This window comes from Nelumbo lutea, chromosome 2 (genome assembly GCF_056320005.1).
Source record: "Nelumbo lutea isolate HS-2025 chromosome 2, American lotus-T2T, whole genome shotgun sequence".
In the NCBI taxonomy this organism is placed as follows: domain Eukaryota; kingdom Viridiplantae; phylum Streptophyta; class Magnoliopsida; order Proteales; family Nelumbonaceae; genus Nelumbo; species Nelumbo lutea.
The window spans coordinates 7849733-7874803 of record NC_142685.1 but is presented as its reverse complement, the minus strand read 5'-3'; the positions used below and the strand labels follow the sequence as shown (position 1 = coordinate 7874803).

The window sequence follows — 25071 nt, the reverse complement described above, 5'->3', positions numbered from 1 at the left end:
TTGCCCTCAATTTCAACGAAAAATCCATCATTGAGGGAGATTTAAAGTCAATTATTGACAGTTTGAAGAGCCAATTAGATCCACTACGAAAACTTAAAAATATCATATGTTGCAGGTAGACCTATTCATAGGCCGGGCCAGGCTTTTACTCATCATTAATGAAAATACGCTAAGCCCAAGCCCGAGCCCGAGCCTAGCCTGACCAACGGGCCTATAACTTGGGCCTGAGCACGGCCTTAATAAAAAGCCCGAAGCCCAAACTATTAAAAAATAATTACAATTTTCCCTATTCAAATTAGAATTAAAAATTAAGATAGTTTTTTTTCCTATTTAAATTAACAATTTTAGGTCGGGCCGGGCCGGGCTTGGACCAAACTATTGACAAAATCCAAGCCCAGCTCAAATTTATTGCAGACCAGACTTTTTGGCCTGAGTTTAAGCCCACAGGCCTATAAACATGTTCAAGACCATCCAGGGGCCGGGCTGGCCCATGAACAGGTCTAGTTGTAAGTCTTTGGTCGAGAAGATGGATGGCATAATCAACCTATCAGGAACGTAATTGAGTTGCTGATTGGCTTGCTAACCGGGCTCATTCCAATCATATGTCTTATCCTTCGTTGCCCCATTCCTTAAAGGTTGTCTTGTGCTGACATTTTGGGAAGAGCTACCCCGCTGTATATAGCTACTCTTTTCTTGCTTTATTTAAAAAAAAAAAAAGAAAAAAAATACATGATGATACCGATAAACTATACCGACATAAGTGATCAGGTGTCCTTTCATCAAAATTCACGGGGTTTTACGAACGATAACGAATAACCGATACCCGAATTATTTTTAGCCATTGGATGAATTGACGTTTTATGGACGAACATCTGACCATTTCGGAAAAACTTACTGTTTAATGGTTTTCTATTTTACCTTATCTTTTCCCCGGATTGGACTTGTACCTGACCGACCATTCGGAAAAAAGCTTCGACGTTTTATGGACGAATGCCTGGCCATTCCTGAATCCTGAACGCACAGAGAGGTGACAGAGAGGTGAGAACTCTCAGTTCCGACTCTGGACCATTTTCTTTCTTTAGGACTAGAACACCCCTCCCCCCCCCCCCCCCCCCCCCCCTTTTCTCCCTGACATTTATTTAGTTACAATGTTGTATTATGAGCTTCGCATCGCTAAGCCCCCAATTGGCAGCAACATCTCTTCATGCACAGGTAGCTTCTACTGCAAGACTCTTTGTTACTCCTACGCACGGATCACCGAAGCTATCAATTGAAACTGCAATGCTGCAACTTTTTGAACCAACGCAAGCCTGTTGCATTTACATTCATGAGAACAAACCAGTAAAGGAGAGCAAAGATCAAATAGGAACTCATCGAGCAATGAAAATAAAGATAGCGATTCGGTAAAGACTAGACAGCTAATAATACCTGCTGCACAATGGCAAGAGCACTGGTGCTGCTACACTTCCCCTGTTTGAAACTCCCACAAGCCCCACGAGGAGTTCCAAAGCTTGCAAAATTGATTGAAGAGATGACCTGATTAGGAAATGGACACTCAAGCTGAAGCACCGGCCCTGATTTCTTTCCCGTCTTTGTATTTGAATCCCATGTATCCACAGGAGGTGGGTGCGACTCCGACACGTGGGAACACAAGCTTCCTGTCTGTCTCGTAGCAAAAGATATCTGCGTAGGATCACCTCCCACCTCCTCAAACAAAACTAGAGTGTTCCCACTTGGTTGGATCCATGAACGAGGCACATGATACCTGTGAAATCAAAAGATGTTAACCAAAATTCTTTCAAAACGGAACAATTCCCCCACGGCAAAAGCTCTACACTTACAGATTCTGTGATGCCTTGCCGCAGTTCTTGTGGCATTTGTTTGAATTGTAGGGTCCTCTGTAATCGCAAGAATCTGTGCAACCACTCTGAGGAGAGAAATAAGTTGGCCAATAACGCCCAATGCTCTGGCCATTCACCCAGGCCTCACCCTTCCCCATTCCCGTGAAGTCGAGTGCAGTTGGGTCATTGCCACTAGGAGCATCAAAGCTTGTCTGCATTTCCAGTTATGCATAATAGGGTTACAGTTTTGGGTATTTAGTTTAATAGCATGTAGGGATGTCAATTGACCGGTTTTGGGTTGGACATGTTCAAATCAAAATCAATTTGGACGGATTGGATGGACCAATAAGACATTGAATTGAATTAGTCTAGACTTAGTGGTCCAAAGCATTTATTGGATTGGATTAGATTTGATCCATCCGTAATAGATTTATATTGGATTGGATTGGACTTTATCCAATATTCGATCCATTGATAGAAGATATGAATACAGGTGTCAATGGATCAGGTTTGGGTTGGAATCCATCTAAATTGAAACCAAATTGAACTGATTGGACCAGTCCATAATATTCATTGGATTGAATTGGACCTCGTCCATCTGTAATGGATTTATATTGGATCAGATTGGACCAAACCCAATACAATTGACACCCCTAAATTTAGCATGCAGAATATAAGATAATCTAATAACCGAGTCAAATCTTTTGATAATGCAATTTACAAGTATTGTAGAAATTAGGTCTCTCATTTCATATTTTTAATGTCCCACATCTAAGGCACTGCAATTCGCATGAAGTTTTTCATTAAAAAAGAAAGAAAACAATAATTGCAAGGAATTAAGAATCCTTGATATCTACATCCACTTTTTATAGAAAACAAAGAGACTCCGGATCTACTCCTCAGAGTGCTCCTCACACCGGCCTCACAGCATGTCTTGGCCGCACATTGAAAACATTTCCCGTATTTGTATTTATTATTCATGGGGAGATGTTCCAAATACACGGTGGGATGTGGCTGTGAGGTCGGTGTGAGGAGTTCTCAGTGAGGAGCAGATCCTAATTCCTACAAACATCTGGCATAAATTTCCTTTTGACAAGTAGACTTTGGTAGGACAAACATTCACAACATGACTTTTTTTTCTCCTAAAAAAGGGCTTCTGGAGCAATTAAGTGTAAACAATAACTCTTTTTCTTAGTCGTTTCAAACTTGTCAACCCTCCCCTATGATTGCTATATAATCGGTTCGGTTGATACAGGAGGTTAGTAAACAGATGGGTTAAGAAGCAGAAACGGAGAATTACAAATGTAGTGCAAAATAAATGAGGTATAGCAGAAGTTATTGGATAAGGTTTCCTACACATACAAAGGGTTTCTAATTGGACTTAGAACAAACTCCTCTGAAAGTAATTTAATTTGATTATAGTTTTTTAACCAATAAGAGGATTTACAGGATCTGAATAGGCTCCACCCCCAATCCAAAACCCAACAGGCTCAACCAAGATCTGAGATCATCAACCCCTACTGATTTCTAATACGAGTCTAGTCCTGGTAAATATTTTGTTGTTTAGACATTTTTTTCGGTTAAATTTTTTGTTGTTTAGACTTGGATATATGGTTGACTAATGACCATAGATGTACATGGAGTTCAAACAAAGAGTTGTAGGATCAGGCCAAGTGCTTCATTTGCTTAACGAGATTGTTAAAATTCCAAGGATTTTATGAAGTGGTTCACAAGTCATCATGACAATGATTAAATTGTTTAACCTGGTTAAATTGTTTAACCTGGTTTCTCCAACTTCAAAAGCTCACATGTTATTTGGAACTCCAGGCCCTTGGCGTCTGTACTGTCATATTTGGAAGCAAGGTTTTTTGCTAATAGTATGAATACCCTATTTGGGTAGGTACAAAATCAGAAAATGCTCTCCTGGATTTACTTACTAGAGAGAGAGAGAGCCCATAGACAGGAGTTGTATTGGATGGTGAGACCTCTCAGGGCTAGGGATTGATTCAGTGATTCTTGTATTGGAGGACCTGTATGCTAATTGGCAGGGAGTAGCTAATAGGATGATTCTTTCATTTTTGCTATATTGGGAAGAATTGTACTCTTATGGTGTCTTTGTACTCGTTTCTTTTATTTCTAATAAAATTCTGCAATCAGTTACTGATCAGATGGGAATGTCATCTAGATTCAAAGGAAAAGCAGTAACACTTTCTGATGAAAAGATTTGGTCCGACCTCATAAATCACTCAACACGTGGCAAAGGCAAACAGCTCGGCACAACAGCACGCCCAAGGTGCGAGCTCTAAAAGGAGGAACCAGCGGTCCGAACTCCCTACAAGGAGCCCGAACTCCCTGCAAGGAGCCCGAGCTCTCCCTTAGGCCCTGAGCCTTACGAACACAAGGGGCAACAACCCGAACTGGCCTGCCCCATGGCAGTTCGGGACAAACCTCTATCCGAACTCAAGACCACCTCGCTCACCACTCCAGTACTTCGCCTCCAGGACGCAGAACTGAACAACCGTACCATGCCTGACACCAAAGGAGTCCGTATCCAGGGCCGGCACACCTGACTAACTAGGGATCTGACGCTTGACAGCCGCACTTCAACGGCCACCTACCACCGCCATCTCCAATTACAGAGACAGCTCCAACAAAGAGAGCAGTGGCAGTTCTGCCCCAACAGAGGCGATGACACCCGAACTGGCAGGGGCGCAGAGATAATCATACCCGACCTGACAGAAGCTTAGGAGTGAGTGCGCGAAGTGGTTATAAAAGGCTCCCTACCCCGCAAGAACAAGGTATGTGAACTTTGCACCATCTGGTTTTACCTTGCCTTTGAAAGAAGACTAACTTGAGCTTCAGAGCAATCTCATCGGGTTCCTCCCCGGAGATTCCTCATCTTCTCCGTTTCAGGCTCCCTGCTGCTCCAGTCAGAGGCAAGGTCGTTGACGGCTAGGACCGGCCGGATTGCGCACCATCAATTGGCGTCGTCTGTGGGAAACGCTTCTAAAAGCCTCCCTCTAAAACTCTCATAACCACCTTTTTTCAAAAAAAACCCAACACTCATGGCCTCTTCTAGCAATGCCGGACGTGGCACGGAGATGAACACCACTGGGGAACAACTTCAAGTCCCCGTGGTATGCATCAAACAGTTCACCATCCCCCTTCCGGTGGATGGGATCCCCAGCCTGAATGCGCCACGAACAGTGGCGCCCGTAAACCTTTCCGCCATGAATGTCCCCTTTCCACTCCCTATCGAAACAACCTTTACTGAACCAACTGTTGTCCCCCTGGCGACTAGCCAGAGCCAGTTTGACGACTTGATGCAGTGCATGCAGGCAATGCAAGCCCAAATGCAGCAGTTCCAGCAGCACCAAGTACTGCACCACCTCTCTCAATATCACTATCAGCAACAGTTCCCCCAACTGCCTATGAACCAACCGCAGCTTCCACCTCGACACCCTGCTCTAAAGCCGGTTAAGGCTTCCCCTCAGGGTGGACGCCATCACCAAGGAGAAGCCTCCCAACTTCAGGACCCCCCTAACAACCAGGCCTCATCCCCGGGCCGAAGGGAAAGAAAAATCACCCCCGCCTCGCAGCACAAAGGTGGGTCGGGAACCTCGCCTGCAAAGTCAGCACCTCGGCGCTCCAAGCCTAAGTTCCCGCTCACAGAGAACCGATTCAGTGCCCTAACAGCAAACTACCAACATTCTGGGCCCATCGAGCTCGACAACACAAAGGCCAACAGCGCTAGTACCAGGCCCACTCAGCAACAGAGGCACCAGCAAAGTCGCCGAACTGCCACCCGTGTCCTGCCCGAGCTCAGAGGTAAAGAAGAGACAAGCTCGGACGAGGTAAAAGCTGCCCCTATTCTCTCAGTTCCTTCCCCCCTCTCATCATAACTCCTTGTAGTCCCCATGCCCAGAGACTTCAAACTCTCCCCTTTAGACAAGTATGATGGGTCCTTCGACCCCAGCGACCACGTCGATGCCTTCCAATCCCAAATGCACCTGGCAAGGGCCAGTGAGTCGTGCATGTGCGTAGCCTTCACCACCACTTTCAGGGGGGTGGCCCGCACTTGGTACAGGAGCCTGACCCCCGGGTCAATAAGAAGTTGGACCCAGTTCGTGCAGGTCTTCACTGCACACTTCGTTACTAGCAAGCGGTGCCCCAGAACCGAGGAAAGCATCTTCAGAGTGGTTTAGAGGGAAGGAGAGTCCATCCGGGGCTACATCAAGCGGTTCAATGACGCGTGTTTGCAGATACCATGACTGGACCCTGCGGTACAACTCGCGGCGGCCAAGAGAGGAATAACACACAAGGAGTTCAAATGGCACATGATAGCCAGCCAGCCTGCGACCGTGGCCGAATTCCTCAAGCTTGCGGATAAGTTCATAAGAACGGAGGAAGAGATCAACCAAAGGACCGAAGGCGGAGTCGAGAAAAGGAAAAGAGAAGGCGAGCCCTCCAACCCAAGTGACAGAAAAAACCCGGCCCGAGAGGCGAAGCCAAACCAATCGTCCCGAGAAACCTTAGTAGCTCGGACGGACTACACACCCTTAAACACGAGGCGGACTGAGATCTTAATGACGATCAAAGACGCCCCATACGTAAAATGGCCACCTCGCCTAAAGGGGAACCCAAACGAGAGAAATAAAAATTTGTACTATAGTTTCCATAGAAATCACGGTCATAGTACCGAACAGTGTAATAATCTCTGGGACGAGATAGAGGGACTCATCCGTCGTGGGTACTTGAAAAATTTTGTACAACACAATAATAATAATAATAATAATAATAATAAGATAGGCCGGCAAGGGGGGAGCACAGTAAGGATGCTCCCGAATCCAGCAGCAGGCCAGCTGAACCATCGCAAAGACAGCCTCCGGAAGAGAGGCCAGTTCAGGGAACCATCCACGTAATAGTGGGAGGTTCAGTGGTAGCAGGTTGTACTTCAGCAACGGCCCAAACACCAGTTCGCAAAGCAGCCCGAGAAGAACAGAACCCTCCAAAGAGGCCGAAGATGGAAGAACCAATTTTCTTCACGGAAGATGGCGCGCGAGGTGTCCACTACCCCCACGATGATGCGCTTGTCATAAAACTAAGGATCAACGACTTCGAAGTCAGGCGCGTACTTGTGGATTCAGGTAGCTCAGCAGACATCCTCTTCAAGTCGGCATTTGACCAGCTTCGGTTGTAGAGAAGCGAGTTGAAGCCCGCGAACACTCCTCTGGTGGGCTTCAGCAGATAGGAAGTCAGACCCCTTGGGAAAGTAATAGTACCTATGGAAATCGGCACATGGCCTTGTGCGATGAAACTCAACCACGATTTCCTAGTGGTCGTGACCCCCTCCCATACAATGCCATAATAGGGCGGCCAATTACGCATGTCCTACAGGCAGTGGTCTCCACCTACTATTTGGCAATGAAGTTCCTTACAGACTTCAGTGTGGGGGTAGCGCGGGGCGATCAGCTTGAGTCCCGCAAGTGTTATGTTGCCGCCCTGAAAGGCGACGGACGACCTCGAGCTGGAGCGGCCTACGGAGCAGGGCGAGGAATGAGCTTCGCCCACAGAGGAAACGGTCACAATCCCGACTTCGGCTACAGATCGGTGCTTCCATCAAGGAGCCTCTACGAACCGAACCGATGAGTTTTTTACTTCAAAATTTATATATTTTTGCATGGTCCGCGGCCGATATGCCCGGAATTGACCCTAGCCTTATAACTCACAAACTTAATACTGACCTTATAGTCAGACCCATTAGACAAAAGAAACGCAACTTAGCCTCGAAGCGCTAGAGGGCGATCGATGAGGAGGTCAATAAGCTCCTCGCAGCGTACTTCATAAGGGAAGTTCATTACCCAAGCTGGGTAACCAATCTAGTGCTGGTGAAAAAGGAAAACAGCAAGTGGCGCATGTGCGTCGACTACACCGACCTGAACGAGCTTGCCCAAAAGACGGATTCCCCCTCCCTAGAATTAACCCCCTAGTGGACGCGACCTCGGGACATGAGCTGCTAAGCTTCTTGGACGCCTACTCAAGTTACAACCAAATCAGGATGGACCAGTCCGATGAGGAAAAAACCAGAGAGCAACCTGCTCTTATACCATGCTAGTTTGTGAGAGAGAGAGAGGCAGAGAGACAATCAAGAGACTTCAAATCTGTTAGGGTTGATCAATATGATCAAACCAACCCAAAAAATAGAATTTATATTATAAGTGAATGGATAGGATTGTCCTTACAAAAGAAATAAAGGTATAAAGCAGTACAAGACAGAACACCATTACACACGCCTACTAGTTTACAATAAAGAGAGTAAAATTATAGAACTACCCTCCATCTTGTAGAGAAGATAAAAGGTAGTTTTGTAATTCTATTGTATTTATGTTCTTCTTTCTTGTACTGTAATAGGTGTGTACATTAGTGTACAACTATTTTATTTCTTTGTAAGGACAATCTTGTCCATTCAGTTAAGTTTAATATAAATACATCTTTTTGGGTTGGTTCGATCATATTGATCAATCCTAACAGATATGAACTTGTGTCTCTTCTTGCTCTTTCAACTTCTCACGAACTGACACAGTATTAGAGCGGGCTGCTCTCTAATCCATTTATCTTCTTTCTTGATCAGTTTGAGAGCTATCATTATTGCCAATTGGTTTTGGACTGTTTTGATCTTTCCAGGGACCATTTCTCTGTGTTTTGCGCATCTAGTAAGAGAGATTTCATTAGATCTCTTTCATATGGCATCAGTTTGCAATAAAATTTGAAAGAAAGTGTCGTCTAGCCCTCCTCATCACATTCTGAAATTTTTATTGAGATCCGAGAATATTTGAGAGAGATCTATACATCTCTTCTGGGCGATAGCAACCAGACTTTCCTTTTTTTATGAATGAATGGTATTTTATTGAATAGAAATAGAAATAGTACAAGCATGAAGCACCCTAAGAGGAGGCACGAAGTGTTTCCTCCCCTTAAAGGTGGTTCCAAACCCAACTCTTTTCAGATTGCAGTTACAAATTAACCAAAAACAGAGAATCCTTTGAATCCCCTTGTTTAGATAAAGAATCTGCCAAAGCATTTGCCAATCTACTAACCCACTAAAAGCTAACTGGCATGGTTCTCATAAGCCATTTGACTTTTTTGATAATGCCCCTATATCCCCAAATAACAATTTCTGGGTCCGACATCCATCCCACTATCACCTTAGAGTAGTCTCCTTCAACTATCAAATTAGTCACTCCAAGTTGGTTGGAAATCTGTAGTCCTTGTACCACAGCTAATATTTCAGCCCTTGTAGAGTCTCCATAACCCACTAGACCAAAGAATAAGGACAGAATGTTGCCATCCTTATTCCTCAAGATCCCTCCTATACCCGAAGGTCCTAGATTGCCTTGACTGCTCCCATCAAAATTCAACTTTACAACTCCTTCCAAAGGGGGTAACCAACTTGCTTGTATTCTATTTTTCTTGGATGATGTAGAGGCCACTGCTGCCCAACTCCATCGAAGGTCATCACTAGAGTAATCCGCAAAGAGATCAGTAGTTTTTAGCCAAAGGATTGCCCTTGTCAGTATACAATCCTTTATTTCAGCAATGCTTCTCTCCTCTTAGAAAATTCTGGCATTTCTTTCCCTCCCAAATGGTCCATAAGAGGGCTGCCCTGATACATTTCCACATTACTTTCCCTCTCTTTGTTGGCCAACTAAAAAAAGACGGATCAAAAAGCAAATTTACTTCAAGAGGTAGATTCCACCTATACCCAAACAGCATAAAAACCCAATTCCAAATATTTACTGTAGAAGAGCAAGAAATTAGTAGGTGATAATAGTCCTCATTTTGCACTTTACATAAAATGCACCATATGAGGGACAAGCTTGAATAAGGTCTCTTTTTTTGTAGATTGTCCACAGTATTAATTTTACCATAATACACCTCCCAACAAAAACCAGTAATTTTAGGTGGAATTAGCCTTGACCAGACTTCTTTAACTATGAACAACAAAGGGGAAGGAGTAGAGCATTGGGACTTAAAGAAGGAAGAACAAGAGAAGGAGCCACTCGAGGTCAAAGAACCAAACTTACCTTTTCTAGACTGTGTTCTCAGTTTTCTCCTATTGCCGTATTTTGGATAATCTCTTGTGACTGTAAGAGGTTTCTTCTCTCAGTTTCAGACTCTCTTGGGTTTGTTCACTACTTATTTTGCTCGCTTCAATCAGTTTTTGCTTTGTATTCTTTTTTTTATAATTAAAATAAATGCTTTGTATTCTTTTCGACATGGCTTTGGAAAAGAATGAAATTATTTCTGTCAAGTTCAATAGAAGCAACTTTGCCCTCTGGAAGTTCCATTTTCACTATTTTGTTGAAGGGAAAGGTATGTGGGGTTATATTGATGGTTCCACTCTCATGCCCTTCGGACTGAAGAATGCTAAGGTGACCTTCCAAAGACTTGTGAATAAGTTGTTTCAGCCCTTAACTGGAACGAAAATAAAATGTTATGTAGATGACATGGTCGTCAAGACGCGGTTTTCACAAGAATTAATACAAGACTTAGATTCTGTCTTCCAAATTCTGCGTCAATTTAGCATGAAACTGAACCCAAACAAATGTGTCTTCGGTGTCACCTCGGGTAAGTTCCTAGGGTACATTGTCAACCGGCGCGGTATTGAGGCCAACCCAGACAAGATAAAGGCCATCCTAGATATGAGACCACCCGAAAAGTAAAAGAGGTTCAGAGGCTAAACGGCCGCATAGCCGCTCTGAGCCGCTTCATGTCCAAATCGGCAGACCGATGTCTGTCTTTCTTTAAGGCAATCAAAGGCAAAGGGTTCAAATGGACCCGAGACTGCCAGCTCGTGCTCAACGAGCTAAAAATCTATCTCACTAGTGTGCCAGTCTTAGCAAGGCCCGAGGAGGGCGAGGTCTTAGAACTGTACCTCACGGCAAGCGACGAGGTGGTCAGTTCGGTACTAGTAAAAGAAGTAGATAAGGTCCAACGGCCCATCTATTATGTTAGTAAAATTCTGCAGGGAGTAGAGACGAGATACCCGCAGATAGAAAAGCTAGCATACGCACTGGTAATTGCAGCTCAGAAACTCCGCCCATATTTCTAGGCCCACACTGTCATCGTCTTAACTAACAAACCTCTGAGACAAGTCTTACTCAAGCCCGAGGTTTCCGGTCGGCTGACGAAATGGGCCATCGAGCTCAGCGAGTACGACCTCCAGTACAAGCCGCGAACTGCCATTAAGGCCCAAGCCTTAGCAGATTTTATCGCCGAGTGCACATTCAGCCTCGAAGCCCCTGGGCCAGTTAAGCCTGAGATCCCCAGTTCGGGTGAACCCGGAGCTCCCAAACCAATAGAGTCTGAACCCCGTGAAGTAGCAGCCAGTGTGGCATCTCTCCTGGTTAGGCCAAGCGCGAATTGGGATGAGGAGCCCTGGATCCTTCACGTAGATAGCTCCTCGAACCAGTAGGGCAGCGGGGTTGGAATAGTCCTATACGGCCTGGGTGGCATGAAATTGGAATACACACTACACTTTGAGTTCGCGGGATCCAACAACGAGGCAGAGTACGAGGCACTGATAGCCGGGCTGAACCTAGCGCAAAAGGTAAAAGCAAAACACAGTTATCTGCAGCGATTCCCAGCTCGTGGTCAACCAGGTTACGGGCGAATACGAAGCACGTGAGCTCACTATGATCGCATACTTGGCAAAAGTAAATGAGGCTCTGCTCAACTTCCAGTCACACTTCATCAGGCAAATCCCGAGGTCAGAGAACACTGAGGCCGATGCCCAGTCCCGGTTAGCCAGCACGAGTCACAACACTATGAGAACCGTGTACATAGAGGACTTACCTCGGCCTAGCATTCTCGGTGGGGCAGAGGAGGTCGCTCCCGTCCTTGAAGGAGGGTCGAGCTGGATCAACCCACTCGTGAGCTTCTTGCTAGATGGAACCCTCCCTGCGGACCGCATTGCAGCCAGGAGGGTGCAGTGCCAAGCAGCCAAATACGTCATAATAGACGAACGGCTGTACCGACGGTCCTACACGCTCCCCTACCTGCGTTGCTTGCGACCTGCCGAAGCCGAGCTTGTACTCCGCGACACTCATGAAGGTCTGTGCGACGAACACTTGGCGGGCAGAGCCCTCACCCAAAAGGCACTTCGACAAGGGTACTACTGGCCAACGATGAAAGCAGAGGCCGTCAAGCTTGTCAGAAAATGTGACAAATGTCAAAAGCATGCCAATATCCACCATCAGCCCGCCGCCGACCTCAAGTACCTCACCAGTCCATGGCCCTTTGCGCAATGGGGCATCGACCTCCTGGGGCCATTCCCGCCAGCAACAGGTGGGAGGAAGTTCCTAGTGGTAGCGGTAGATTATTTAACAAAGTGGATAGAAGCTGAACCTCTGGCAATAGTCACATCCCGAAACATGCAGAACTTCTTTTGGAAGAACATAGTATGCTGCTTCGGGTTACCTCGGGTACTAATCTCCAACAATGGCAAGCATTTCGAGGATATCAAGTTTCAGGAATGGTGCCAAGATATGGGAATCCGGCAGAACTTCACATCGGTTGCACACCCGCAGGCAAACGGTCAGACAGAAGTAATGAACAGAGCTATCCTCCGTAGACTGAAAGCACGACTAGACCGAGCTAAAGGGTTGTGGGCGGACAAGCTACCAAGTGTTCTATGGGCTCACCGAACCACGGAAAAAACCGCCACAGGAGAAACCCCCTTTAACCTCACCTACGGCACTGAAGCGGTAATCCCGGCGGAGATCGAAATACCTACACTGCGACTAGAAGCATACGATGATCAAACAAACGGAGATGAGTTACGCACCAACCTCGACCTACTGGACAAGGTAAGAGACCTCGCGTACATCCGGACCGCAACTTACCAACAAAGGTAGTTCAATAGTACAACGCCAGAGTAAAAAAGCGGAACTTTCGCATCGGCGACCTGATTCTCCATAAGATCATGGCACCCAAGCCCGGCGTGGGCAAACTTGGACCGAATTGGGAAGGGACCTACTGAGTAAAGAGAGTGCTCAGGGGGGCATACGAGCTCGAAACTTTAGAGGGCAAACAAGTACCCCGAGCTTGGAACGCCGTTAACTTGAGACGATACTACCTATAGATCACCAAGCGAAGTGGATTAAGTCACTACCAGAGCCAAGGGGCTAGGACGCCGAACTAACAAGGACCTCTGCATGGACAAACAAAGGCAAAAGATGCAAACTAAAAGCTTAGGCAAAGCGCCAACAACGAACTAATAGGGGCATTGACATATGGTCGGTTCGACATACGACTAGTTCGGAGGAAAGAGCGACCAACACTTAATCAAAAGAAAATCATTTCATTGCAAAATACTTTGTGTACATTTCAAAAAAAAAACATTTCACAGGCCCGGAGCTACTTCATCATCAGAAGGCACTTCAACGATACCCAAAGGTCCTGCCTCGCCCTCAGAATCCGACTCACCATCAACAGCGTTGGCCATCTCCTGAGTAATGCGCGAAGTAGATATGGCACTAATATCGAGCTCGGGGTACATATTCTGAATCATCCACCGGCTTAGTTTAAAGCCCCTTCTGTACGAGTCCACTATCAGGTCATCAAAGCGTGACGAGGCGATGTATTCATTGACGACCTTCTTCTTGGCATCTTCAATGCCTTGAGAAAAGATTTGTGTCCTCTCCCTAATATCCTTCTGAAGGTATTCAACCTGATGCTGCAAATCTAGCCTCAGGTCTGCCATGTGCTTCACTACAACTCCCATGGCCTCGGCATCTCTCTAAGACCTCGCCTACCTGGCCTGTGCAGCGCGAGAAGCCACCTCAACAGCTCGAGAAGCCGCCTCGGCAGCATGGAAAGCCTCTTCGGCAGCTCGCGCCTACTTCGAGCTCCTTTCCACTTGGGCCGCCAAGGCATGAATAAAAGAATTCACCTACCAAAAGGAAAAAACAAATGATCAAAAGAACGACAGCAAGAAAGATAAAAGCAAAGAGCCCAACAAGAAATCTGACTTACCACCATGGCATGAGTGGCAGCACGACAAGCTACCTGGTTCAAAGGAAGCTCGGTCCATGCCGCGACCTCCTCAGGATATATGGCCTCCCTACTCTTCTGAAGAGCGTGGTTCAGAGACAACACGCTCCTAAATTCGCCTTCGACTCCCGAGCCTGAGGGCCCAGCTCGCATATAAGCAAGCTCAGAGTAAGCGAGAGCCCCCGTGTCGGCATAAGGGGCCCCTGCCTCTTCATGTACTGGAGGGGCCATCTTGGGCTCCCTGGGCAGATCCGATGACGGGTAGTTTGGTACCTTGGGCTCCGCTTCTCGGGGCAACTCGACACGAGTTAGTTTGGCGACTCGCTTCCTCCTCTTCATGCCGTGAAACAGGTGCCCACCACGAGTTTTCTCTGAGCCCATCACACCTGCAAAAGGAGCTCGGCATAAAAAAAAAACGAAAAGAACGGAGCGAAACAAAAAACCTCTGAGTAAGGAACCTACCCGAACTTAGACCGGCCGCAATGAGCTTGGCCTCTGTCAAATAATGATGGCATTTTAGCCCAAGCCGTGCCCATTGCTGGAGGCCCTTCGCCGTCTCCTTATCAAGCATAACACCGGAGTCAGGGGCAGCCATCCCCCACCCGGTTTGGAACAGCCACCCCAATGCACTTCGCACCCCGAAGTAGTCTCGTTTCCATGCCGGGACCTTGTTGGGGAGTTCGTGTAGAAGCTTAAAACCCAGGCGAGGAGACAGGTAATACGCCCGCCTACGCCCGGGAAGGGGACCCACTTGCTTCTTAAGCATTAAAATGGAGAAGATCTCTAGGGAGATTGTCCCCACCAAGTTACGAATAGAGTTCGGGTGAAGTTGGCCGACTGTAACATCGAAGTGGTTCATTACCTCGACAATGAGAAGGTGGAAAGGGAGGCGCAACCCAGCAACGAGCTGCTCTCGGAATATCACGATCTCATCAAGACCGTGTTCCCAAGGGAAACTGCCCGAGGGTATGAAATAGGTGTACTCCCTAGGCAAGTTGAACTGGGTAATAAGGGAGTGAAGCCCCTCAAGCATCATGGTCGAAGGCCCAAACTTGTCCAATGTCCGACCTCGACGAGAGGAGGACACCAATCTACCCGAGGCGACTCGGCCTACGGGTTCGAACTCTTCCTTGAGTTCTACCTCAGGTTCACTAGGATTGTTGGGGGATGCAACTAGGTTCGTAGAACCTGAATCCGACTCCCTTGAAGAACTGTCTGAGCTATCCGAGCTAGACATTGGAAGGAGAATAAGGATTATAGGAAAGTACTCACCCGGAAAAAAGTAAACGGACAACGGGAACATGAACGCGAGCTAGAAGCTTGGACATGAGCTCAAGAAGCAAAGTGTAGGATAGTGACAGCGACTGGGGTCCCCCACTATTTATATCCACAGTAACCGAGAATCGACGGCTCAGATCAAAGACAATCCAACGGCCCGCAGTCACGCTGACCACACGTCTCCTGAGACCGAGACGTGATTGGTTGCACATCTTTCTGAAACTGAAAAAGCGTCGGCGCACGTCTCCTCACATTAAAGGCAGCAGCGGCACATTTTTTCAAATTTTGAAAAGACGCCCGCTGTCACGTCTCCTAACGGTGCGCTTTTTGAATTTTGCAATAAACGCGCGTCATCACGTCTGTCAGCATTCATAGACAGATTGGCACGTTTCCCGTCTTTTTGGCGCTCAAGAAACCCGGAAAAATCCTAACGAACGCGCACTTCGCGCTATCAGTCAAACAGTTCGAAGTACGGGATAAATCCACCGCCACCTTGCGAACTCCCCACACCAGGGCAAGTCCCTTAGCGCGAGGAGTGGGGGGCAATTGATGAAGGAAGATTTGGCCCGACCTCGTAAATCACTCAACACGTGGCAAATGCAACAGCTCGGCACAACAGCACGCCCAAGGTGAGCTCCGAAAGGAGGAACTAGTGGTCCAAACTCCCTACAAGGAGCCCGAACTCCCCGCAAGGAGCCCGAGCTCTCTCTTAGGCCCCAAGCCTTACGAACACAAGGGGCAACAACCCAAATTGGCCTGCCCCATGGCAGTTCAGGACACACCTCTATCCGAACTCAAGACCACCTCGCTCACCACTCAGGACTTCGTCTCCAGGACACAGAATTGAACAACCGTACCATGCCTAACACCGAAGGAGTCCATATCCAGGGGTGGCACACCTGACTGACTGAGGATCTGATGCTTGACAGCCGCACTTCAACGGCCACCTGCCACCGCCATCTCCAGTTACAGAGATGGCTTCGACAAAGAGAGCAGTGGCAGTTCTGCCTCAGCAAAGGCGATGACACCCGAACTGGCAGGGGCGCAGAGATAATCATACCCGACCTGACAGAAGCTTAGGAGTGAGTGCGCAAAGTGGTTATAAAAGGCTCCCTACCCCCTAAGAACAAGGTATGTGAACTTTGCGCCATCTGGTTTTACCTTGCCTTTGAAAGAATACTACTTTTCCTCATCTTCTCCGTTTCAGGTTCCCTGCTGCTCCAGTCAGAGGCAAGGTCGTTGACAGCCAGGATCAGCCAGATTGCACACCATCACTTTCCTTTAGTAGTGTATGGTCATGGCCCTTGTTTCTGCATTTGAATAATCTAAAAATATGAATGGTAAGGTTCTATAGGAGAATAAGTAGCTCATTTCTAACATAGGTCCCATGAAGGGAACATGTGCGGATGGAATTGTTGCATGCAAAAGTGAAATAATTTACCAACATATTACCTAAAAAGAAAAATTACCAACACATTGTCTATGAGAAAAAGGGGGCATTGCTTAGTGAAGTGATAAAATCTCAGGATTATGATTGAAGAGAATAAGAAAGTGGGTTCAAGTCTAAGAATGACCACTTAATGTAGGGAGGAAAAAAAAACAACCTGCACCCAGCCTACCCCTCCGAACACCCCAAATGACTGGGAAAAACATTGGATAATACCTTTTTATCTCCTCTTAGAAAACTAGGAAGATCAACACCCTCAAAGTGAAATTTCTCTCACTTGTTTTACTTAAAGCCAATATCTCCACTGAGACAGGAACATAAACCAAGTACAGAAAATTGAATAGCATTTTACCTTATACCATATCAAGGGTTGATTCTTAGGCAAGGCAGAGAGTGAAACCCATTGTGAAGAACTTGCAGTAGAAAGACCTAATTCTTCACCTTTCAGTCCAATCTGCACTAAAAAAACTGAAGATAAGACCCTTCTCTGACCAGAATCTTAAAAAAAGAAAATCAATGTAAAGGCTGCAAGGCTACAGATACAAGCACAGTCCACATATTTTTATTTGCTGACATAGAACTCAAGAACAAATATGTACTTCTCCACAATCTCAAGTTAAAAGCTAACTGCTAGCTGCTGTCAGACAAAATGTTTCCTTCAGATATTTGTGTGTGTGTGTGTGTGAATGTGTGTGTGAGAGAGAGAGAGACCTGATATGTCCACTGGCTTGATGATAGATCAACCGTAGTGCCATTTTTTGAACCTTTTAGCTTTACTGGACCAGTAATTCCAGCACCCCATTTGTCAAAGAATGCACCATAGTTCTTAAAAAAAATATGAGTTTAAATTAGGCAATAGTTTTTCTAGAGTATTTATGCATGCCAATTTGTTCATCTAATAGCTGAAAAATCACTCAAAAAGGAACTAATAAAAGAGTGTACACAACCATGGCCGTAAGGAAATTGAAATCCAATGCAGATATTATCCCTTCCCAAAATGAGAAGCCCATAGAATATCTCAATTAGGGAATGGTTCAAACCTGCAAACCCACTGTCAAGCTAAGGAGATCAATGGTATTCTTTCCTGGAATGAGTGTAATAGGTCTCTCCAAGATAACCTTTGCATTGCCACTATTCCCTGATCCACTTCCTATAGATGGCACAATTAAAAAAAATTAATTATAAAGGTCACAGTTTTATAATCTCAAAATTTCAAGACCAAGGGCTAAATAACCTAAGCACAACAATGCTCTCATATACATATTGATTTAGGGAAACTTGATTGAAGCTGTCAATATCTTTTAATGTTACATGGTACAAAATAAAATGCTATTTTGAACTTTAATTTAATAATATCAAATCAGATTTTAAATTTTGAACTGTAATTCCTTTCCTGTTGGTTCTTAAACATGCTGGAAGTTTTTGTAGCTCTGCTTCTTCCTCTTTTCACAGTCATACCTTACATAATGAATCCTATTTCTTCGATAGGTAATAATAACAGTACCATTAGGAATTGCTATGTCACTTGATTAAAAAAGACATCAAGAAAAATTTTTTCCTATTCTATAATGTCTCAATTAGGATACACAATGTTATCTCTGGGTGGAAGCTTTATAAAGTTGCTTTATTTCATTTGATCAATCATGCCTATTTGAAAGCCTTATTGTTTTCCTTCCATTGTCAAACCTTCTCTGTTTTTCCTCTATTGGCTAACGTTGTCTAGCCAAGAAATGTCATAAGGAATGTGAGCTTTCTGCCTTGAGGTCCATGCCACAACAGATCAAACTTAAGGTTTATTGCAATTCTATTTTCTGAGCATTAGCACAAGAAATGTCAGGTCAGTGATTGCATTAAATGTTCCAAACAAATATTTGTTCTTCATCTGAAAAGATGAGTTTGTAATCCTCCTTGGAAATTTTAAATAAAACAATAAAGTTCACCAAGCGCATGACAAATACAATATAGCATGACATGATCATTAGGCTCCTATAAGTAATTGTTATCTCACATTACCTGCAAACTTCCCATTTATAAAAACATGGACAGCATGGCCCAGTGATTCCACATGAATACGACTTTGATATCCATCTTGAAGGAACGGTTCATCTCCTTGAATTTCAGTACTTCAAGAAAAACGGGGAAAAGAAATTGCAATGTTGAACAAATCAAGTCCACTGATCTCAAGTGAAGAAAGAGCTTAAGGGGTTGAATGAAATCAAGATTCAAGAGATTGCTATACCTCAATGAATACCACAGGTAATCACTAACATCAGCTGTTGTATTTATTTGCTCGAGTAGCCCAAGTTTCGTAAATGCATTGCTCCTTGAGATACCAACAGGCTCATTAAACCAACTCCAGCCGGACTGGAATGCTTCAGAAGAGTCAACAGTATCCTTTGAGGTCTGAGGTTCAAATCTTAAATTCATGGCTTGGGAGTTAATCTGTCACAGTACATTCATTTGTTTTCATTATTGTGTTCAAAATGATAAAAAAGATATTTACTATCACATATTTTCAATTTATTCTACATGATAATGCTTTTCCAACCACACACTTCTTAATGCATGAGAATGCTATTGAAATCATTTGGTGAGGAAAGGCAAAATACCATTTGGTGCCCTGACCATGTGTTGATATGAAGGAGAGAAGCATAGAAATGAAATACCGGACATGTGAGTGTGTGCACATATTAACAAACCTTTGCAGTATTGAACACCACATTCTTGCAGTCTGGAAGGATGCTCACAGACCATGCAGGTAAAGTATATGAATTGCCATTGAAATTCACAGTTGCAGCAGATTGGGTACCCATGTTGGCAAGAAAAGCAGCACATACCCCTGATGCTTTATAAACATGAGCCTGAAACGAGAATAAATCCATTTCAAGCAGCCAAATAAAACGAGCATTAGAAGATACTCCTCTATGATGAAAATAAGTAAGAGCATGTGGTTTAACTTTCAAATTTTAAATTATTCATTGTTCGTATTGGTATCTTATCTTATGCTTAAAATTCTAGTACTTTATCAACACCAGCATGTGAGAATCGAGGGACATAAGTAGATTTTTTATGACTCTGCATCCTCTGCTAGATATATGATGCAAACAGTGGATAACATATGCTGTGCAGAAATGTCATGAACTATAATGATCATAACACCAAAGTCTTTCCTTTTCATAATTAACTCTTTAATACATTCCTAATTGGACCTAAATTCCCACAAAAAAAAGTTTCCTTTTCTTGTGTGCTGGGAAGGGGTGGAGGGTGGGGGAGATAATCAGGCTTAAAGCAGATCCAGTCCAGAATATTACATTATAACCTCTCACAGATGTAATCAACAGTAATAATGACATCTTTGAGCTTAAGGGGAAAAGAAAGGACAAAAAAAAACTCTTTTACAGAACTGGCATAGAAGCAAGCCACTAAGTTGGTTCCATTCCAAATAGAGACAAAATTGCAAGTCTCAAAAAGTAGGACAGACTACTGAGGTGTCAATAAATTCCACATGCTTTTAGGTGAATGCTAGCAAAAGTGGATGGCCTTTCATCCCTTATGGATCCAATAGTAGAAGCAAAGGCCTTGTCTTCAAGTATGAACAGAATGTTCAGATGGACATTCAAATCAGCAAGAGATTACTTGATTTTTAGTTAGGGAAGGATTAGGGAAAGTTGACTTTGTTTGGAGGAGCACTGGACCCAAAGGCTCATATTTAATGTTTCAATGTACTAGTTATCTCTTGACTTATGGATCCAATCGTAGAAGCAAAGGCCTTGTCTTCAAGTATGAACAGAATGTTCAGATGGACATTCAAATCAGCAAGAGATTACTTGATTTTTAGTTAGGGAAGGATTAGGGAAAGTTGACTTTGTTTGGAGGAGCACTGGACCCAAAGGCTCATATTTAATGTTTCAATGTACTAGTTATCTCTTGACTTGATTTGTTGGCTATGCAAGATGTATATCCTAGTCAATGTAATACCTCCAATGACAATATATAAGGAGAGAGATAAAACATAAAAAACCATCTACCATCTGATTCATATCTCAGAATACCAACAAAGTAATCAAATAAACTGAAAAAAAAAAAAGACGAAGAAAATTCACCAGGCACCAAATATTCAAGGTTTATAAAGGGTCATTACCCAATGTTAGTGCTGGCTATCTAGGGTCTTGGGAGGAGTAGGCTGGTATGAACCTACCCTCTGGCACATTTTTGCATAAAGTGGCTGCTCTCATAGCCAAATCTGCTTTCTTATGCTTGCCATTTTCCATCCCAATATTTTACCATTACTCTAAGCAATGGCCCCTAGGCACCATATATTCAAGGTTTGACCTTAATAAACCTAGTTGTATTTTCCAGGTGAAAATTATACAGAAATGCAACTTAAATCTAATCAATTTAGGTGAGCAGAATATTAGATCTTGTGATTAATGTTAACCTGTTATAGTCTTACTCAAAATATAGATAAAGAGAAATTCTACCTGGATCGACTGGATGACCTATTGATGGAATTATGGAGAAAACTGCATGCTTGTATGCCAAGTATTTAAAACACAAAACATCTCATCCAGAGGGTATCTTATTTATTTTTTGTTTCTAATTTCTTCCATACAAGAAAAAAGAGATATCTTCTAAGAGGACTCGAGATTAATTTTATTTGCCAACCAAATAATAGAAATCTATGCATAACCAGCTTGGCCATCTATACCTTGAAATTACTCAAGATAGTTGTACTTTTTAGTAATAATTAAGAAGTTAATAAGGGCTATACCTCAAAATTTGGACCAAGAGAAGTGAATGTTGGATCAGTGGCTATTAGTGCTTCTTCACAAAGTTTAATGGCCTTGTGCAAGTCTTTTAGGTGGCCCCACTTTGGCTGTCTAACCAATCCTGCGGTACAGACAAGAAAAAAGAGAGAGAAAGTCTTTTAGAAAATATGTCATCTTATAGATATTATATCAGTAGACACTTACATATTGCTATATCACTGTTTTCACAGAGAATAACCTAAAGTGTACCATCTCAGAGCCACAACATGTAGGAATTCCAATTCATGAACATATAACAAGCTTACCATATTCATCAATTGGAGCATCATAATCATAACTAGTTGCAATGAAGGGTCCACCAGTAGTTCGACCAAAATTGGTCCCACCATGGTACTATGCAAGAAAAAGAAACAAATATTGGTACAAAAAGTATCAGTCCATAAATTCTTCTCGGTTCAAAATTCTAAGTTCATAATAAGTCAAGAAGTTCTCAAGGAAACTTTTGTGAAGGTATAAATTTTCAATGTGTACCATATAGTAATTCTGAAATGTTCCACCTCGTTGGAAGAATCGTGCAACAGCAAATGCAAGGTCCTCTACTGGTCTGTATGGCACAGAACCACCAAAGGAAAGAAACCTAACATTGCAAATAATTCAAATAATTTCATGTGATGAAAAGGAAAATGATCATAGCAGAACCAACTGTTATTTAAATTAAATAACTGGCTCAACTAAGGAAAATATTGTTAGAATCTAGAAGCGAACACCTTACCACCCACTCCAGTTTTCAGTCCACATCTTAGGTTTCTTTGCAGAATTTGGAGTGAACTGATCACAATAAAATCCATTGCAAGTATTTATCTGTAAAATTTTAATTGAATTGTTAATATTGGCCGGGAAAAACAATTGTAACATAAAGGAAGCAAAAGGAACTCCACTTCATTGCTAAAAAGTATTCAGGAAATTAAAGCAATATAAAAAAGTTGCAGAAAATGGATTCATCTTAGCACCTAGGAAACGAGTCTGACATATAATTTAATTTTACATTGATATACTACAGTTTTGTATTGAAAGAATAAAAATTCAACTTACAATTGGATCAGGAGCATCTGCTTGCTGGCACATTACCCAGGGCACTCCTGTATCTAATGATGTAGCCATCCCCGCTGCCCAGTTGATATAAGATTTAGCAGCTGAACCATAGGCAGAATCAATGTTTCCGTACTCATTTTCAATCTACAATTGAACAGAACCATTAAGGTTGAAGACTAAACTTTGTCAACCAGAAAGTATGGGCGGAAGGTCCACAAAATACCAGGACGCCAATGTAGAAGTAACTCCCATAATATAAGCTTTGTCCAAATACAAAATAATATCAATCAGATACAAGGGGGAAAAATGAATAGAAGGCAACCTGTGACAATATGATGGGTCCGCCTTGGGAAGAATAGAGTTGTTCTTGTTTCATCATATCTACAATTTTAGTTGTGAAACGCTGCATTTCCATCTGTAATAGAGCAACCAAAAGTGAATAAATTGGCAATAAATCACACAAATGCAAACTGAGCAGGGGAAGGCGGAAATTAAACCTTGAATGGCTCGTTGTCAGTCCTGAACTCAATTCCCGGGATGAAATGCAACCACAGTGGGAAACCTCTGTACCGGCATCAAAGCATAACAAACCCCCTTTTCTTTAGAGCATAAAGAAATTAAAAGAAATTTTAAAAAATAATCATCATTATGTGATATTATAGCGGAAAATGTGAAGAAAAGCAAATACTATAAATTCTAACCCGTAGTTCCATTCTGCACAGACGTAAGGGCCAATTCTTAGATGAACATAGAGACCAGCTTCTGCAACTGTCTTCACAAACTTGACCAAATCTTTTCTACCTTCGAAATCGTACTGAAGTCGAGAAACTAAGGTCATTACTACTACTGCTACTACTATTTGGTTTAATAATTTTCATATCAAGAAACGAATTAGGAACTTAAGAGAATTAAAAGAAACCGAAACCAGGAAATGCACAAAAAAAAAAAAAAATCGGATATGAAGAGGAGAAGCGGTTACCTGGTTCCGAACGGGTTCGTGTAAGTTCCAGAAAACATAGGTCTCGATGACATCCAAACCTCCCTCTTTGGACTTCTGAATAAGGTCTGGCCACATCTGCACAGAGTTGCTTCGTTATAGACAGAGCAATAAGAGAAGATGAATTCACTTGAGGCCAGGTGAGGACATTCTGGAACTTAAATTCTGTCTACCATGCCATGTTATAAGCATAGCAGAGAAGAGAAGTAACAGACATTCTCTGCCAACGTTAGCTTACCTCGGGAGTGCTGCGCGGGTAATGTATGGAGCCGGAAATCAAGACTCGACGCTTGCCATCGATGAGCAACGCCCGGTGATCGTACGAGACGTCATAGCCGAGCACCAACGCCGACAGACCGGCGAGCACAGTAAAAAGAAAAACAAGAAACGCCAGCCACCTCATAGCGCACCTTCTGTTTAGGTTTTAGTCTTCTTTAATGGAGCTTTCTTATGTTTTTCGCAGCTCTGTAACGTCATTAAGAAGAAGAAAAATGAGAATTAGTGGTAGTAGAAGGCAATATATATATGTAAAAGAGTTTAGTTGGCTTGGTTGATGTTCCAGAATGGATACCTTTGTCTTGCTTGGTCGCTTTGTAGAAGGTAGGAAGGATCAGAAGAAAGAGAGCTCTCTCTCTCTCTCTCTCTCTCGCTAAATGTGGGTGGTAGCTATCCTACGCCCGGAGAGTAGTAGTACACGCTACCTCTTACCTTTGCCTCCCGCTTGGGTTTGGGCGCTTGGGTGAAGAAGAGAGAAGAACGTATCACGTGTCGTCTACTACTTCATTTTGTCTTCTTCCTTCCCATTTCCATTTGTGCAGTTGATATTTGTTATTGCTATCTATGCTTCTGCATTTATCCATTCCTATCCTGTTCCTGGCTCCCTCCCTCCTCTACTCAATACTCCCACCCAAGCAAAACTTCGTGGTTTATCGACCTCAGCACTCAGCAGTCAGCCGAGGGTTCGATGGACAACAGGAGAACCGGTAACGTGGACACAGACAGGATCACGCACGTCGGACGATTCTCGGGTTTCGGTTGCCTTTATATCAACTTTAGTTGAGAGTTCTTGATTCGCGTATCCTAGAAGACTCCCATCAGCACCATCGGCATCGAGTGATTTTCTCCGAGTTTCTCAGAAATCAGAATCCACCCTGCATTCAACAGTCCAGATTAACTGATTAACTGCGCTTGATATGTTTTAACCAATTCCAATAGTAATAATAATAACGCCACACTTCAGCCATATTCAATTGTAGATGCCCCGGCCCCACAACCACAGCCATTTGGTTTGCCCCTTGCGGGAAGCGACTCTTAATTAGAGCCGGAAATGTGGGGGCATTACCAAAAAAGAAAAAAAAAAAGCCGCTTGATCAGGATCTTATCCCTGTGCTGTTTTAAAGAGACTGCATCACTACACGACGACGGTCAACACAGAGTAGAAATTGCGACAGCCGTCGCCGACAGGGAAATTTTTGGCTTGGCCGAGTTTTATTATTATCATCAACGGACGACGGACTACGGTGGGAGGGAGCAATTCCATATTCCAAGGAGAGGACAAGTGGCAAGTCATGATCATGATGGGTATTTTTATAT

General features: G+C 43.8%; 2 protein-coding genes across 2 annotated transcripts; both read right to left on the bottom strand.

Moving 5' to 3' along the window:
• Positions 1-806: 806 nt before the first annotated feature.
• On the bottom strand, positions 807-24668 carry BGAL8 (beta-galactosidase 8). Its single transcript, XM_088971490.1, has 20 exons — positions 24050-24668; positions 23717-23943; positions 23461-23556; positions 23183-23295; positions 22979-23045; positions 22804-22896; positions 22482-22625; positions 22162-22250; positions 21921-22026; positions 21695-21782; positions 21392-21510; positions 19320-19481; positions 18860-19062; positions 18634-18743; positions 17661-17770; positions 17332-17445; positions 16973-17074; positions 1842-2053; positions 1429-1765; positions 807-1310 (listed from the first exon to the last, which is right to left on the bottom strand). The coding sequence occupies exons 2-20, from the start codon at positions 23879-23881 to the stop codon at positions 1203-1205; spliced, it is 2538 nt and encodes an 845-aa protein (XP_088827616.1). The 5' UTR covers positions 23882-23943; positions 24050-24668; the 3' UTR covers positions 807-1202.
• LOC148868381 (uncharacterized) lies at positions 12999-15321 on the bottom strand. Its single transcript, XM_088971491.1, has 3 exons — positions 14358-15321; positions 13878-14281; positions 12999-13794 (listed from the first exon to the last, which is right to left on the bottom strand). The coding sequence occupies exons 1-3, from the start codon at positions 15196-15198 to the stop codon at positions 13741-13743; spliced, it is 1299 nt and encodes a 432-aa protein (XP_088827617.1). The 5' UTR covers positions 15199-15321; the 3' UTR covers positions 12999-13740.
• Positions 24669-25071: the final 403 nt, after the last annotated feature.

Excerpts from the sequence above, each read along its gene's own strand:
- BGAL8 (XM_088971490.1), bottom strand. The coding sequence starts at position 23,881 with ATGAGGTGGCTGGCGTTTCTTGTTTTTCTTTTTACTGTGCTCGCCGGT. Across the intron at positions 22,626-22,803 it reads GACCCATCATATTGTCACAG|ATTGAAAATGAGTACGGAAA; the intron begins GTTGCCTTCTAT and ends GTTCAATTGTAG. Across the intron at positions 17,075-17,331 it reads CAAGCCAGTGGACATATCAG|ATTGGACTGAAAGGTGAAGA; the intron begins GTCTCTCTCTCT and ends TTTTTAGTGCAG.
- LOC148868381 (XM_088971491.1), bottom strand. The coding sequence starts at position 15,198 with ATGTTCCCGTTGTCCGTTTACTTTTTTCCGGGTGAGTACTTTCCTATA. Across the intron at positions 14,282-14,357 it reads TGCGGCCGGTCTAAGTTCGG|GTGTGATGGGCTCAGAGAAA; the intron begins GTAGGTTCCTTA and ends CTCCTTTTGCAG. Across the intron at positions 13,795-13,877 it reads CTGCCACTCATGCCATGGTG|GTGAATTCTTTTATTCATGC; the intron begins GTAAGTCAGATT and ends TCCTTTTGGTAG.